General features: G+C 33.7%; 3 protein-coding genes across 4 annotated transcripts; all 3 read left to right on the top strand.

The window, feature by feature from the left end:
• The first annotated feature begins 1,396 nt into the window (after window positions 1-1,396).
• On the top strand, window positions 1,397-3,085 carry LOC143578167 (uncharacterized). The gene is made up of 5 exons (XM_077061831.1): window positions 1,397-1,472; window positions 2,214-2,318; window positions 2,379-2,662; window positions 2,757-2,928; window positions 3,048-3,085. Exons 1-5 carry the CDS (start codon window positions 1,397-1,399, stop codon window positions 3,083-3,085), a joined length of 675 nt encoding a protein of 224 aa, XP_076917946.1.
• Window positions 3,054-6,610, top strand: LOC143578174 (uncharacterized). 2 transcript variants are annotated; one of them, XM_077061837.1, is made up of 4 exons: window positions 3,054-3,155; window positions 3,238-3,438; window positions 3,785-5,526; window positions 6,058-6,610. In XM_077061837.1, the coding sequence occupies exons 1-4, from the start codon at window positions 3,099-3,101 to the stop codon at window positions 6,557-6,559; spliced, it is 2,502 nt and encodes an 833-aa protein (XP_076917952.1). In that variant the 5' UTR covers window positions 3,054-3,098; the 3' UTR covers window positions 6,560-6,610. The 2 variants fall into 2 exon arrangements, with proteins under 2 accessions (XP_076917952.1, XP_076917953.1); XM_077061838.1 differs by having other exon boundaries at window positions 3,075-3,155; window positions 3,242-3,438.
• A 3,672-nt stretch (window positions 6,611-10,282) lies between these two features.
• LOC143578156 (uncharacterized) lies at window positions 10,283-15,526 on the top strand. The gene is made up of 19 exons (XM_077061821.1): window positions 10,283-10,301; window positions 10,494-10,538; window positions 10,794-10,871; window positions 11,314-11,403; window positions 11,491-11,583; window positions 11,997-12,108; window positions 12,418-12,463; window positions 12,566-12,637; window positions 12,762-12,824; window positions 12,939-13,093; window positions 13,178-13,242; window positions 13,319-13,469; window positions 13,542-13,647; window positions 13,726-13,861; window positions 14,000-14,064; window positions 14,149-14,313; window positions 14,916-14,988; window positions 15,071-15,132; window positions 15,226-15,526. The coding sequence occupies exons 1-18, from the start codon at window positions 10,298-10,300 to the stop codon at window positions 15,112-15,114; spliced, it is 1,563 nt and encodes a 520-aa protein (XP_076917936.1). The 5' UTR covers window positions 10,283-10,297; the 3' UTR covers window positions 15,115-15,132; window positions 15,226-15,526.
• The last annotated feature ends 808 nt before the right edge of the window (window positions 15,527-16,334 follow it).

Genomic DNA, 16,334 nt, shown 5'->3' with positions numbered 1-16,334 from the left:
TTTTGTTTTTTTTTTCCAAACATTAATAAGAAAGACATGAACTTTGAGGAAGCATAAATACAATTAAACAAGCAATAAGAAAATGATTGTTGAAATATAATCACGTGAAAGATACTTATGGATTACTAAAGTTTGTTAAAAAGCACAACCAGTTGATTTTATTGATCTTGATGTTTAATACTATATATATTGTATGGGCAAGTAACTCACGGCTCTGTTGTGATTGACCAACTATCACCACCATAAAACTTAATTAAACTCTAGCTACATGTTTGGAATTGGGACTTACATATAAAACTTAACCTCTTGCTAGTCATCATAATAATCAAAAAAACAAATAAGAGCATATTAGCTTTACCCTTTTTCCTACACAAGACCGGTTTTTGGTCTGTACAAGCTATGCAGCCACACAAGGCCCATACGAGTTTCATCAGTTTATATAAAATATCATAAAATACTGAACTCAAAGTCACAACAAAGAAAATAGCATATTGTAAAGAAGTATTCCCAGCTCCAATCGTTTTTTCTAGTTTCCACAATCAAACTCTCTATTAAACAAGTTTTAGACAAGAAATTATGAACTTATATAAAATCTAATTTCTAAACGTAAAACTAGTGAACTCTCATACAATGTCAATCTACTTACAAGTACTTAAATTTTTGTTTTAGTTAGACACATTAACATATAAACGATAAAACTAGCCCCAAATCAATTAGAAACAATGAGGACAGCAAAAGTACAAGCCACCGGTTTTTAACACCAAAATTGAAAAAAGAAAAAGAAAACCATTCATCAGGAAAAGAAAAATTAGTTACGATGAAAAAGAAAAAGCTATCAAGTTGAAATTTAAACACGTTAAATTTTAACGACATTTTAACTCTTTGCTAAGCCGTTAGACCTACCAATCATCCGTACACCAACTCGAGCCTTGAGACGGAATTTCATCCGTCCATTAGTTTGACACCTTAAAGATTCAAACCTTCGGACAACAGCCCAACGACAATATGTAAAATGATAATTGACGAAAGTGCCGTTCAATTGTATTCCCCCGCCGCTATGTAAACCCACTCCCAAGTAGAGGTAGGCAAAAGAACCAGTTAACCGAACCGACTCGAGAATCGAACCAAAACTGAACCGGTTTGAAACCGATTATGTAGAAAGTTTGTAATATTCTCAACCAAATCGGTTAACTGGACCAAAACCGGCCAAACACTGGTCAATATCCGAACCAAAACCAATCAAAACTCAAACCAAAAATGATAGTAACAGGTTTCGAACCGAAATCTATTATAAATCGGTTTTGAGTTTTGTTCCGGACCGGTTTCTGGTTTAAACCGATTTGTGCACCTCTGATTGATTGATTCAAGCGTACCGCAAAGGAAGAGTTTCAGGTATATGGAGAGAACTCCGGCAGCTTGTGCGATGGATTGGAGCATTCAGCTTGACAAAGCCCTACGCTCTAACAACCCTAGTGAGTCACCCTCTTTTACTTCCTCGACTTTATTATTGAATACCTATACACTCTTCCATTTATTCCAATTACATAACAAATTATTATTATTATTATTATTATTATGCCTCTGTTACTGTTTTGTTAATTAGCTTGGTGTAAGTTTGAATTGAAAGAATGACATGTGTGTGAATTAGTATGATGACAATGAAGCTTTCTCACTCAAACGAGCCCGAGCTCGGCTCGTTTTTGGAGCTTGTGAGATGTTTTTACAAGCTCAAGCTCAAGCTCGGCTTGCTTGGTATATATAATTAATTAATTTATATACATTAATTATTATATTTCTAATATATTATGAGAAAAATCTTAACAAGCCTAAGCTCGGCTCGAGCTCGTGTGTAGTACTTTAAACGACCGAAAGCTCAGCTCGAGCTCGACTGTGCAGTGTGAATTAACATGTTGAAGGCCAAAAGAGTTACTAGGCTCAACGATCTTCACATGCAAGGCTCGAGCTCGGGCTTGATGACTAAGCGGGCTTTATATGAGGCCTGGGCTCTATAAGGCTCGGCTTGTTTCGAGCTTTTCATCGATCCGATCTCAAGTAGCTCGCGAGCATCTCGGCTTATTTGCACCCCAATTTCTCACAAATCTGGTATAATTCTTAGGTTGTATTTGTAGAACAAAGTAGGTTATATTTGTAGACCTTTTTATAAATGTTATGAATTTTTTTTATCTCATTTTTATAAATCATTTTCTTTTCAGGGAAACGCACAGAAGCCATTCAAGAAATTGGGGCCAGGCTGGAATGGTGGAGCAAAGAACCCGAGCTTACTATGGCTGAATATGACATGTTTGGCTTAATTCCTGGTGAGGATAAGCTATTTGCAAATGCCATAATTCTCCGCCTTGCTGACACATTTGTGTCAGGTGACAAACACACCAAACTCTGCATTGTAAAGATGTTCTTGTCTGAGTTGAACCACAGGAAAACTAAAACTTTTAACAAGAAAAACAAAGGTTTTATCTCAAACTATAAGATACCAAATCACTTGGAACTTTTGAAGAGAATAAAGTTGTGTTTCAACGCTGGTGACGAGGAAGTTAGAGCAATGTCGTTAGCACTTTTTGGCTGCTGGTCTGATTTTGCTAAAGATAACGCTGAGATTCGGTATCTTGTATTGTCGTCTATTGTATCATGCCATGTTCTAGAGGTAATGATTATAAGAACATTGTTTATTATATAACATAAACTGAAATTTTGAATGCATAATTAATGGTTATTTACTTGTATAAATGTTTATTAAGGTCAGGGCCTCGTTATTTGCTGCTGGATGCTTTTGTGAGTTCTCAGATGACTTTGCTTGTGTGTTCCTTGAGATGTTAGTTAGAGTGGTTTCATCATCTGACATGGCGGTTGCTGGTAGGCTAGCAGGCGTTCGTGCTTTTGCAAAACTAGGAAGATCTTCTGCACTATCTAGTACGGCTTACGAGCTTTTATATATATTTTATATTTTTCAAAGATTAGCATGATACACAAGCACTTTTCTTGTTGCTAGCTATATGACTTTTTTTATTATGCTCCAAAACTCACTGTAGGAGGGGATAAAGCTGATCTTAGGTTTAGTAGAAGATGATATTGTGACAAATATGCTGATTTCACTCTCAAATATTGCTTCCAGATCAGCACTCCTGGTTTCTAGGCAGGTATTACTTTGTTCCTCATATTATTTTACATGTCCTTTAATTTACTCGATAAAATTAGCGTGTGTGCCACTTCTTGGTTCAGGTAGATTTGCTTCTAACATATTTAAGCCAAGATAAGTCAATGTTACTAAGAGCAACATCTTTAAGATGTCTAAACATTGTTTTATCAAGAAGTCGCTTTCGTCTTTCTCCTACAACAAAACTGATGACTGCAATGTTCAACATACTAAATGAAGAACTCCCACCAGTGATGCAGCATGATGCGATCCATATTTTGTATGAGGTTGGTATTGTGCTTGAGTCTTTGAATATCTCAACACATAAGTGTTAAGAGGTGCGAATTTGGCCCATTATTTATCAGATTATGTTTATTAGTTTAGAAGGAAACGGGTCAAACGAGTCAAAAGTCGGATAAAGTGTATTTTTAGTGCATAAAACTTTCAAGAAGCTCGATTGCTATTGAAATAACTTAGTTTTGGTCAAAAAGTGTTTTGCTTCAACACAACCCATTTTGACCCGTTACCCAGCCTGTTCATTTTCCACCTCTATACGCATTTACATCATTAATATATAATGAAAGTATTAAATGCTCTAGTTATCATTTCTTATGTATTTGAGGATATTTGCAGATCATGATGTCCAAGATGTTAACCTTCAGTTGTTCAGAAATAAACGAATGTTTCACCAAGATTTTAGCTATTGTTGAGAACGTAATGCAATCTCCATTCGTATCAAACAGACTCTTTGCCATGCATTTTCTAGCAGATTTATCTGTGAAATTCACAAGAAAAGTAGACATGACATATGATGAAAATGATAAAACTTTCACATTGCAAACGATTTCATTTCTCATGGATCGCATCACTTTGCTAACAAACTCGGTTTTAAATCTTAGTCAACCCAACATAGAAACAGAGCAAGAAATTTGGAGCTTATTTAAGATAATCAACTTTTTGCTTCGCAAATCCCCTAATATTGGTGAACTTGCTATAAATAAGCTCCATCTTTTTATCAAATGCCTACTGAATAAGGATCATGGAACATTCGGACCAAAGCTTGCGGTTTGTGTATCAAAAGTGGTCAACAAGTGTCTAAAAATCACGGTCAAATATGGAACTTTGACTAGCCAAATCCAGAATGTTGTGAACCTTTTGATTCAAGATGTGTGTGGATGCAGTTATTTTGATTACTATGTGCACATTATCTATCATCTTCTGTTATTTAAGCAAATAAAAGAATGCAATTCTGATAATGCTGATAATGCATACATGATTGAAAAAGAAGCTCTTGCACTAGAGAAAGCAAAGAAACTTATGGAAGTGAAAGATTGTTGGTTGGCTTATAAAGCTGGAAAATACGCGTGTTTTAATGGGGCGTGGTTTACAGCTGCGTTTATTTTCGGAGAGTTTACAACCAAAGTTCATTCTGAATCCTTCCATCAATGGTTAACTTCTTTGACGTTATTTGCGTATTCAGAAATGAAAGTTCTATATTGCAGTTTACCAAAAGAGCGGTCAACTCTGTTAAATTGGTTAGTCAATAACCGATCTTCATTACCGATAACAGGAGTTTTTGGTGAAATAAGCAAACCAACAGATGACAATATTGAAAGTCTTGATGGGGTTTGCAAAATTCTTCAGGTTTCAAAGGAAATACTGTCATCCAATGATGTCACGCCATGTGGCCGACACTATTTTCAGATTCAGTTTTTGGGTCTAAGGACAAATGTTATTGAAATTGCAGTTCATGCCTTTAGGCTTTTGGGTACCAATTCATTTAGCCAAGGGCAAAACAGACATTTGCATCATGATGGTTCACTGGTTCAACCGCTTACACAACTATCTACACGTTTAATGAAATTGGCACGTGAATATGATCTAGTTGCCACGTCATTTATGGGCATGGACTCCACGAGTCAAATCATCATTTCTGCTTATGCGTTAAGCTGTTCGGTTTTGGCCTTTATTACTGGTTTTTCTCTTTTCTTTCAATTCGAGAACGTTAATTTATCTAGTGGTTTTCATTCTATGCTTATACATGACCTAGTGGCTCGGCTTTGGTATATAGACCAGGAAACTAGTAAAGAGCTTTTGTTGCTTTTAAAGACTTGTATTGGTCAACCTAAGATCTCTTTTGGTCAACAATCAAAAACTCTGTTGGAAAATACATATGAAGTAGCAAGTATTTTAAAGATTTGCCGATTCGCGGTCAAGGGAGTTGTAGACTTACAAAATGCAGCATACAGAATGCATGAAAATGATGATGAAGTTCAATTGCAAATAGTTAATGATGGATTGGAGCTTCAGCTTGATGTTTTAAAGAAGTGTTTGAATGTCTCATTTATGACTCCAACATATTTCTTCAGTTTAAGGTATGCCAAATGATTGCATCCTCTTAACACGTGATAATCATGATGTGATTATTTATGAACAAGTCGATTTGGGTTATGTTTTATATCGAACCGGTCAAAAAAGTAAAATAAAAAGAATTGGCTTAGTTTTAACCCGAGCCCATATTTGTTCTGACCCGATCGAAAGTAATACTTTTTTCAGGCTACCATGTTTGAGGTTTTGACTTGAAATGCTTTTTTTTTCTAGGGTTAACCCAAGTCCATTTTGGTCAAAATTTGTCTTGACCCGAGCGAAACTGATACTTTTTCAAACGACCTGGTTTGGCCTGAAACTTTTGATCCATTACCTGACCTCGCCCACTCGTTTTGGCAAGACCTACTAAATAATCATATCTAAGAAGTTATATTGTTAATGAAATAATATAATCTTGTAATCATATTTGACCCACACTAATTATGCATAAAGGTGAACTAATTAAGTATTCAGGGTTTTTTCATTGAGCTTTTTAGTTTAAATTCTCTGTACTAATTAAGTTTACATATAATTTGCAGGCCCTGTGTATCTTGTCAACTGTTTGCGATGAACCGAGACTCTGGAAATGGTGCAAAAATCTCTGTCCTGCCAGGTCATCATCTCCATCTAGATCTATGCCTTCAATTAAATAACATTTTACCAGAATTCCAAGCTCGGATTACCAAACTTTATTGCATTCTTCAATGTAAAACGTCTTATCAACAACCTAGTCAAAGCCAAACAAAGGTGAATATGCATGATTGGGCAGATGATACTGTTTTAGAGTTGAATGATAAGCTAGTTAAGTATGTGAACAAGTGTGAGAAAGATGATGATGTGCAGTTAACAGAATCGATTGTCTGTTTTAGACCTAACCGAAAAGGCCAAGGTTTCTCGACTTGTGTGCTTGATGTTTCTATGTTTCCTTTGGGTTCGTATGAAGTTAAGTGGCGTGCGGGCTGTTTGGACATTGATGGTTGTTATTGGAGTCTGAATTGTTTAAATTCTGGTCCAGTTTTCATTGTACAAAAACCTTGTTAAAAGCCACCTAATACACTAGAAGTAGTGCAGTATTCGGTGGGATATATTATTTTGGGATTAGTTTATTTATTAGAATACAGTTAATTCTCCTTGATGTATAATGTATTTTCATGGTTTCACTTTTATCATTGTGAAAATCTGGACTAAAATGTTGGTAATTTGTTTTTTTTTTTGAAAGGCCAACTTTAATAAAACAAAGGTCACAAGAAGCAAGACCCCCAATCATACAAGGAAAAGAAAAAAAATCAATGAAACAAGCAAAACATACAACACGAAAGAAATATAGAGGAAAGTTACAAAATTGAACTTACACCACCTTCCCAACTAAAAATGCTCGTTTGCTCCCGCGTTAACCCATAGGAACGAAGTGGCTTTATTGTCTTGAATCAACCTGACTATCTCCATAGATTTGTTATTAAATAGAAGATGCTTATATAAAAGTTAAAAAAACCTTTTCTAATAAATTTATAAAATCACCCTTTTTGGTATATAATCATTAGTTTTCTCGTATAAACATAATTTTATAAAAATAGTTAATTTTGTAAAAGAAAATAAAAAAAGGTGTATTTATATGCATTAAAAATTAGTTAAATAAGAAAATGTATTTTTTTCTTTTGTTTTCTTAGAAATATATTTTCTACTAAAAAACTTGTGAAAAATAATGGTGAAGCTAACGTGACACTTGTGTCGACAAATAAGTAAAATAACAATTCGTAAATTACTCGTAGTTCACTTGAATTAGCCAAAAAAAAGTTAAGTAAATTCAAGTCCAGCTAGCATCTTGGTCGGATAATCCTTTATTGGTTTGTTTCCACCATGTAAATGTATGCAAATGTATAGATTACGTTTGTCATGATCATATATTATATGGTATGAATGTGTGATATCGAACCCAATACGTGAGATATTCTTGTAATCATATTAAATATAATATCAACTTTTGGTTACCAAAACCAATGCCAACAAATCACAAGTACAAACGCATATTAATATACACTTATAAAATATAGTTCTTTCTAGAAGTATATATATTTCTTCAATAAAAACAAATACGTCTACGTACAGTTTAGATCACATCAATTGAAAGATTATCCAAATGAATAAATGAGCTATAGCAGGCAAATAAGACAGTTCAAATAACTCGTGCATAAGTGTTTTATACCCTGATCGTAACTCTATAGAAATTCACTTGAAAAGAGTTCTTTAACACCATTCGTTTATCGAACTTTTTTATTATCTAATTTGACTTGAACCTTTTGATGCGCATAGATTAAACCGGGTTCAACCCTCTTCAAATAAAAACAAATATGTATACTTCAAAGTTTATCCAAACGAATAAATAAGCAATAACAGGTAAATAAAATCGTTTTACTAACTCATGTTTTAGAAGTTGATTGTAACTCTACCAAAATTCTCTCGAAAAGAGTTCATTACAATATTCATTTATTAAACTTTTTATCTAATTTGACTTGAACCTATTCGCATTTAAATTTTCAAACAAGGTTCAGACTTCCTTAACAAAAATAACCATCTAATAAGCCCAACGAAGGCGGCCTACATATAAACCCACCGGTCCAACGGGCCCAACTGCTGTGACTCCGTGATTCATCTTGCGGCTTTTGCCCTAATTTCTAGATTTTCATCAGCACTCTCATCGGCATCTCAATCGGTGCATCTGTTTCAGCCGGTAATCCTTTCAACACTCTCGGATACTCCTTTGATTGCTTCTGTTTCACGCGTGTGAAGGTTTTAGCTTAATTATTGCTTCTGTTAACAGATTTTAACCTAATTGATGATTTGAGTGCTGATTTAGCTTAGCGAAATTGTTTATAGCTTCTGTTATCTGCATGCGAAGGTTTTAGGTTAATCGTTGTATCGGTTAACCGATTTATAGCCTAGTTGATGATTTCAGTGCTGATTTTGTTTAGCGAACTTGTTTATTGCTTCTGTTATCTGCTTCTGAAGGTTTTAGGATGATTTGAATGCTGATTTTGGATACTTGTTGTATCAGTTAGCCGAATTATAGCCTAATTGATGATTTGAATGCAGATTTAGTTTAGCGAACTTGTTTATAGCTTCTGATTGCTGCATGTGAAGGTTTTAGGATGATATTTGCATCTGTTATCTGAATTCTAACCTAATTTATGATTTAATTGTTGATTTGAGTGCTGATTTAGTTTAGCGAAGTTGTTTATTGCTTCTGATTACTGCATGTGAAGGTTTTAGTATTATCGATGTATCTGTTATTGGAATTTTAACCTAATTGACGATTTAATGGCTGATTTAGTTTAGCGAAGTTGTTTATTGTTTCTGTTATCTGCATGTGAAGGTTGTAGGTTAATCGTTGTATCTATTATTGAAGTTCTAACCTGATAGATGATTTGAATGTAGTTTTTGTTTAATAAATTTGACTGTGCTTCTACTTCCTGCATGTTAAGGTTTTAGGGTGATTTTTACGTGTCTGTTTTCGGAATTTTAACATAATTAATGATTTGAATGCAGATTTAGTTTAGCGAACTTGTTTATTGCTTATGTTTTCTGCATGTGAAGGTCTTAGGATAGTTATGGTATATGCTCGGAATTTTAACATAATTTAATGATTTGAATGAAGATTTAGTTTAGCGAACTTGTTTATTGCTTATGTTTTCTGCATGTGAAGGTCTTAGGATAGTTATGGTATGTGCTCGGAATTTTAACATAATTAACGATTTGAATGCAGATTTAGTTTGGCGAACTTGTTTATTGCTTCTGTTTTCTGCATGTGAAGGTCTTAGGATAGTTATTGTATCTGTTCGGAATTTTTACATAATTAACGATTTGAATGCAGATTTAATTTAGCGAACTTGTTTATAGCTTCTGTTTTCTGCATGTGAAGGTCTTAGGTTAATTATTGTACTGTTTTCGGAATTTTAACATAATTAATGATTTGAATGCAGATTTAGTTTAGCGAAGTTGTTTATTGCTTCTGTTATCTGCATGTGAAGGTTTTAGGATAGTTATTGTATCTGTTTTCTGAATTTTAATTTAATTGATGATTTAAATGCAGATTTAGTTTAGCAAACTTGTTTACAGCTTCTGTTTTCTGCATGTGAAGGATTTAGGATAATTGTAGTATCTGTTATCTGAATTCTAACCTAATTGATGATTTAAATGCAGTTTTAGTTTATTTAACTTGTTTATTGCATCTTTTTTCCACATGTGAAGGTTTTAGGATAATCCTTGACATATTTGCTGCTGAATAAACTCTGTTAGGATAAATGATTTATTTAATCAGTTTTAAATTCACGTTTACATTTTTTTCCGTTTATTAAATGTTAAACAACTAATTCTAAAAATTATGTGATATTTAGGATGCTTTTTGCATGTTTTATTCTAATTTTAACATAGGAGATGAGTTGAATGCACTTTTTTGTTTGACTAATTCATTTATTGCTTCTTTTCACTCTCTGTCTCTTTGTAGTTTGAATGCTTTATTCTGTCGTTATATGCTGTTATACACCTTATATTGTTTTTTAAGTTCAGCGTCATGACTATATATCATTTATTATGAGCGGATACTTTACGTGAACAAATTTGACATTTAGTTACGATTTTATAACATTTAAACATTATAAATATCTAAATTTATACTTCCGCAGGAAGCCTAATGTTTCTTTCTCTTTCAGGGTGACGCCAAGCATTCACTCTATCAACCATATTTCATTGTCGTGTAGTAAATCATATTCGCAGCTTACTAAAATGGGTAAGCTTCAGAGTTTTGCTATGTTTTTATTTCGTACATCTTTGCCAGACCTTAGCTCGTGTATTTAAGTTCACTATCTTCAATTAGATCGTGAATGCGATCCGATTTCAATTTGTTTTGAGTATAAAATTCTCTGATCGTTTAATGTATGCACATTTAAGTGTTTACTGATTTCTTTTCTTTCATTTATAGATAATATCAAGGACGACATTCGTGCATTGCAGCTTGACTCATCTGGTATGTTATTTGATCTGATTCGATCGACATTTGTGGTTGTTTTTTTATTTGTACTCTCTATCTTGAAGGCTGATCTGGAAAAGTTATGTATTGATCTGTGAAATGTTCACTTATAGAACTTTGTATTACTTTGGTGCTCTTTTTAAATTTCTTTAAAGTAGATTCACAGTACTACTGAAAATGATGGAAGTGTAAAGGGGATTTGGAAATATTGAAAATTCTGTGATGTTATTAAACTATTTTCTTAAATGCTAGCTGAAGATAGTAATATTGTGCCTAATGAGAATGGTGGAGAGCCTGAAGAATTAGTGGCTTCTGATAATGTGAAAGAAGGTAAGAATTTAGCATTTCATATAATTGCCACAATTAATGATGAACTTAAGTTAATGTGCAAATTTACGTTGTCATATGGTGGTCTATTTGGTGTAGCGTTAAACAAAGTTAAAAGACCTAGAAATGATGAACCTATGCCACCTGTAGTGTTAATTCCTTTATTTTGTTTTTTTGATGTCATTTCATTATTGCAAAGGCCCGTAAATAAAAGTTAAGGAATATATATGTGTGCGTATCAAGTGTTAATTGATACATGTCTATGAGAGAACAGTTTCTAAACCGTCTCTCTTCTTGCTTTAGAAACAAACTTTTGACAATATTATCTACTGTCACTCTCTCATAGGTTGTTATTGTGTGTATACAGAACTATACTTTTTGGTTTAGTCTTTCTAATATGAGTGCAATGTTTGATTGTTATTGTGTATACTTTTTATGTCTGCAGATCTGAAGGATGAGTCACATATCGCTGACCACACGGATGAAAATGCTGACTCCAAAACAGAGCATACTGAGCCAACTGCTGTGGTTGAAGGTTTCTTACTGAAACTGTGTCTATACTTTCTAAATTGCCCTAACAAATATTGTGATCTCTCAAACGAAGTTAATTATTTGAATGCAGTGAAAGAGCAAAGTACTGCTTCAGAACCAATTGAGGAGGAGGTCGAAAAGGACAAAAAGAGGCATTTGAATGTGGTATTCATCGGTCATGTTGGTAGGTGGCTATTCTCTTCAGTGGTTATTTTTGCAGGGTGTATGAACCGAGTTTTAAGCACTTGATTTTGTTTTGTTTTGTTTTGTTTTGTCTTTTTTGCTAGTTTAGGCTCATGTTGGCCTATGATTTCAGTTTTGATTGTAAATTTTGCTTCTTATGGAAATGATTGATTTGCACTTTTTAGAACTTTTAAAGGCAGGCCATATTAAACATAGTTTCATTTTAACTTTTGTTATATTTATTTAGTTATATGGTCCACCATCTTAACCAACTATGTCGGTATATATCCTGAGTTCATGCTCATCTGTACTATTTTATAGAATGATTAGTCGGTTTTCTGTAAAGCTACCTGACCGTACAGACCCTTGCATATGATGATCTGATACTTTTTTGTTTTGTGATATGAGCTATAGATGCTGGAAAGTCAACTATTGGTGGTCAGATACTATACCTCAGTGGTCAAGTTGATGAGCGAACGATTCAAAAGTATGAGAAAGAAGCCAAGGATAAGAGTAGAGAGAGCTGGTAAGCTGTTTCTGGAGTTTGAGTTTACTTATTATTGATTATGTTTTTACTTCTATATCTTAGTTGTGTATTGTTATAAGCTGTATTGTTCAGCATGATTTATCGTTTTCTGAATCCAACTCACATGCTACTCATCTTTCTACCTTTTCTTTTTGTCAAGTACAACCTAATGTTTCTGTTTTGACTTAAAATAAATGATGTTTCATGTTTGTGGTCTTTTTTCTCGGGACCTTTATGGTTTTGAACAGGGTGTGTTGTTTCGATATGCTTCTTTATGTTCACTTAACTTTCACTTTTATTTCATACTAGGTATATGGCATACATTATGGATACCAATGCAGAGGAGAGGGTGAAGGTACTTTATATCCACTTCATTCATTTGAGACAAAAGAGTTTATTCTTGTTCTGGTTTATGCTTGACCTTTGTATTACTTCAATACCAAATTGCGCATTATAGGGTATTACAGTTGAAGTTGGGAGAGCACATTTTGAGACAGATACTACACGATTTACTATATTGGATGCACCGGTAACTGTCTTTACCGTTTTTGATGTAGTGAAATAGGAAGACTACAATGCAATTTTTCTTATAATTATGAGAATGTCTAGTTGATTTTTTGATGATCATTTTAATGGTTTTGTGCATCTTTCAGGGACATAAAAGTTATGTACCTAATATGATCAGTGGTGCTTCTCAGGCTGATATTGGTGTACTGGTAATTGCTTGTTTCAGTGCAGCCTTGCTTATCTGTATTGTGATAGCTTAATTACTTGCTTAATTACATGTTTTTTTATCTCACTCTCTCCCACACACACACACACACACTCAGGTTATATCTGCTCGGAAAGGTGAATTTGAAACAGGATATGAAAGAGGTGGACAAACTCGTGAACATGTTCAACTTGCAAAGACTTTAGGTGTTTCTAAGCTGCTGGTTGTTGTCAATAAAATGGATGGGCCAACTGTTAACTGGTCAAAAGAGAGGTACTTTAGCCATTTCTATATTTTTTTGTTCTTAATGCATTACAGAAACCTAATTCCTATACTCACCGTCACACTATTTTATAGGTATGATGAAATTGAGTCAAAAATGATTCCTTTTCTGAAGTCTTCAGGCTACAATGTTAAGAAAGGTAAAATTGTGTATACTTTATTACTTTTTGAAATATTTACCGTCTGTTAATGTTTATAATCTTTTAATGGTTGCAGATATTCAGTTTCTTCCAATATCTGGTCTTAATGGTACCAATTTGAAAACAAGAATGGACAAAAATATATGTCCATGGTGGAATGGTCAATGTCTCTTTGAAGCCCTTGATGCTATTGAAGTTCCTCCACGTGATCCAAATGGTCCATTTAGGTATCACTTCAAATTCTTGTTTGTTTTTGAAAGAAAGTAATTTTATTATCTAACTTGATATTTAATTACTAGGATGCCCATTATTGACAAGTTTAAGGACATGGGGACCGTTGTTATGGGTAAAGTAGAATCTGGTAGTGTGCGTGAGGGCAATAACGTCATTATTATGCCAAACAAGGTACTTTTTCCAACGACTTAAAAGATATTTACTTATGACCAATTTCTAAAAGGGCATGTTTGTAACTTGACTATGCAGGTTCAGGTGAAAGTTCTTGCTTTATATTGTGATGAGGACAAAGTTAGGAGTGCAGGCCCTGGTGAGAATCTAAGGGTTCGGTTATCTGGGATTGAAGAAGAAGACATACTCTCCGGTTTTGTTCTTTCTAGTATCGGTATGTTTTCCCTACTAGAATCAATATTAACACAAACACCATATTAGTAAGGTCTCTCAATAAAAACAGCTTATTTTTCTTTGTTTACTTGATTATCACTCTTGTATGTTTGTATTTAATGTAGTCTGTTTTGTGCAGAAAAACCAATACCAGCAGTTGATGAGTTTGTTGCTCAGTTGCATATTCTTGAATTGTTGGATAACGTATGGAACTACCATCTCTCTTATATTTGTTACTATGGTTTCATTAGTTATTGTTTTAATATAATTTATTTATTTGTCTTTTAGGCTATATTCACTGCTGGTTACAAGGCTGTACTGCACATTCATTCGGTCGTTGAGGAATGCGAGATAATTGAGCTGATGCAGCAAATTGATCCCAAAACTAGGAAACCAATGAAAAAGAAAGTGCTCTTTGTGAAAAATGGTGCAGTTGTTATATGCCGTATTCAGGTTAGTTTTCACACAATTATACTAATTATATTTAATTGTTACATTTCTAATGCAGCGTTCTGGTTGAAATGGGTAAATTTAAATTTTTAAGAAGGCTGGGTTGACTCGAAACGTTTTCATTTGAACCAGAATATTAAATATTAATCATTTATGTCTTAATGGGGTATTTGGGATTCCTTATTTTTGCCTCCTTATGACTTATAACTTATTAAAAAGGTGTTTGGGTTTGCTTTATGTCTGAGAGGAAAAGTTCCATAAGTCACAAGGTTGTAACTTATTACTTTTCCATAGGTCATAAGGAGTTAAAAATAAGGAATCCCAAATACCACCTAAATATGATTAAGATATTATATTCTATATTATTATGTCAATAATAATCTGCGCTTTTGAAATAACACTTTGCAAACCTGCTAACTCATTTTTGACCAGTTATTATTTGCTATGGTATATATTTTCTTCATTTTACAGATTCATAAGCAAGTGGGTTGCACTAGCAACCTCTATTTTCGTGTTACTGGTTATAAAATAGTTAACAAAAAGAAGAGATTAATATTATTGTTTAAAAATATATTCTTAGGTTTGTGCTCAAATATTTTCTTCAGGTGTCTAATATGATATGCATCGAGAAATTCTCAGATTTCCAACAGCTCGGGCGGTTCACACTTCGCACAGAAGGTAAAATCTGTTTAAATGCGTAATCTCGTATCTCTTCTACCAACAGTAGAATTTTAACAAAAAAAGGAACCTTTTTGTACAGGAAAAACAGTTGCAATTGGAAAAGTTACAGATCTTCGTGCATAAACAATTTTGGGAAATATGGTAAATGTTAAGATTGACATTGTTTCACAACTCTAAATTACAATGATAATTGATAAATGTAATTTTGCAATTTCATCTTATTATGTTTATTAGATGCAGGAAAGCCCGGTTCAAGTAACGAAAAACTAAGCGGGGCAAGGGTTTTTGATATCTTTTGAGTTCCAGTGATTTCATGCTGTGAATTATACAAGACCAGATGAGTGAGAGCATAAAGTACAAAACTAGAACCATGTTTTTTTCTTAAAATAGTTTCTTTGCTAGAAACTGCCAAGATCAGTTGATTATAGATACTTGGCATCTTGTTATTTCCGACAATGTAATCGACTCTTGATTGTGCTATACTTTTGTGTTTGTGTGATGAGACCTATGCTTATGATTGGAAGTTGGATAATACTATAAACTGAAGTTGATGGTAATAGCTTTTTTTTTATATGAAACAGTACTTATTTGTCTAAAACGGGAAACCATATCGACAGTTGTCTGTCATGAAACTAAAGCCTTCAAAACGGGAAAACATTTTTGCCACGTGCCTAGATATGGTTAGACTACACTTCTCTCGGTTATTACCTTTTAAGTGCATCGCTTCCTATCGTTGCGGTTTATGTTTTGTAGTTATGGCGTAAAAACTTACGTTAAAGCCTGGTACTTCAGTTTCAACGAGTGTAGCACTTGCTATGAGATCCACTCTTGGTCGAGTGTGAATCCAACAAGTTGGTTTTTCAAAGCTAACTTTTACGAATCCTGATTGCAAATTGGAAGAGAGATGGTGTTAACAAACTAACGTAGACCCCACCAAGTTGGATACTGCTGTCATAAGAGGAGGTGATTTATGCCAGGCAAATCACCCCCGTGTAAAATTTAGGTAAGTAGCCACCGACAACTACTTTGAAGTCAATGTTTTTAGGAGCATCTCAAAAAAAAAAAAAAGGAAGGAAATTGTTGGATTATAGATTTGAACGAAATCCCAAAAAATCTAAATGAAAATAAATTACAAGAAGATAAATCTCCTCAAAGTCTTGGTGAGCTTTTAGACACCTCCAAAAGATATTATGGAAAAAATGAACGTACAAAATCTCTTACCAGGACCTAGTGCAAACAATACAAATGGAAATTGATGGTCCAAGCTGTAATTTGTGAAAGAAGTTCTCAATAGTTATGGGTGTTGTGTAATATTTTATTAATAGTGTTTTAAGTGCGTGGTT

Source organism: Bidens hawaiensis, unplaced genomic scaffold, assembly GCF_021521415.1.
Source record: "Bidens hawaiensis isolate Kalapana, Puna unplaced genomic scaffold, B.hawaiensis_p1.1 tig00029045_1, whole genome shotgun sequence".
Lineage (NCBI taxonomy): Eukaryota > Viridiplantae > Streptophyta > Magnoliopsida > Asterales > Asteraceae > Bidens > Bidens hawaiensis.
The sequence above is the reverse complement of the archived record's forward strand: the minus strand, read 5'-3'. Positions and strand labels throughout refer to the sequence as shown.

Excerpts from the sequence above, each read along its gene's own strand:
- LOC143578156 (XM_077061821.1), top strand. Across the intron at positions 11,404-11,490 it reads GCCAACTGCTGTGGTTGAAG|TGAAAGAGCAAAGTACTGCT; the intron begins GTTTCTTACTGA and ends ATTTGAATGCAG. Across the intron at positions 12,825-12,938 it reads AGGCTGATATTGGTGTACTG|GTTATATCTGCTCGGAAAGG; the intron begins GTAATTGCTTGT and ends ACACACACTCAG.
- LOC143578167 (XM_077061831.1), top strand. The coding sequence starts at position 1,397 with ATGGAGAGAACTCCGGCAGCTTGTGCGATGGATTGGAGCATTCAGCTT. Across the intron at positions 2,319-2,378 it reads CATGTTTGGCTTAATTCCTG|GTGACAAACACACCAAACTC; the intron begins GTGAGGATAAGC and ends CATTTGTGTCAG. Across the intron at positions 2,929-3,047 it reads AAGATCTTCTGCACTATCTA|GAGGGGATAAAGCTGATCTT; the intron begins GTACGGCTTACG and ends AACTCACTGTAG.
- LOC143578174 (XM_077061837.1), top strand. The coding sequence starts at position 3,099 with ATGCTGATTTCACTCTCAAATATTGCTTCCAGATCAGCACTCCTGGTT. Across the intron at positions 3,439-3,784 it reads CGATCCATATTTTGTATGAG|ATCATGATGTCCAAGATGTT; the intron begins GTTGGTATTGTG and ends GGATATTTGCAG. Across the intron at positions 5,527-6,057 it reads ACATATTTCTTCAGTTTAAG|GCCCTGTGTATCTTGTCAAC; the intron begins GTATGCCAAATG and ends TATAATTTGCAG.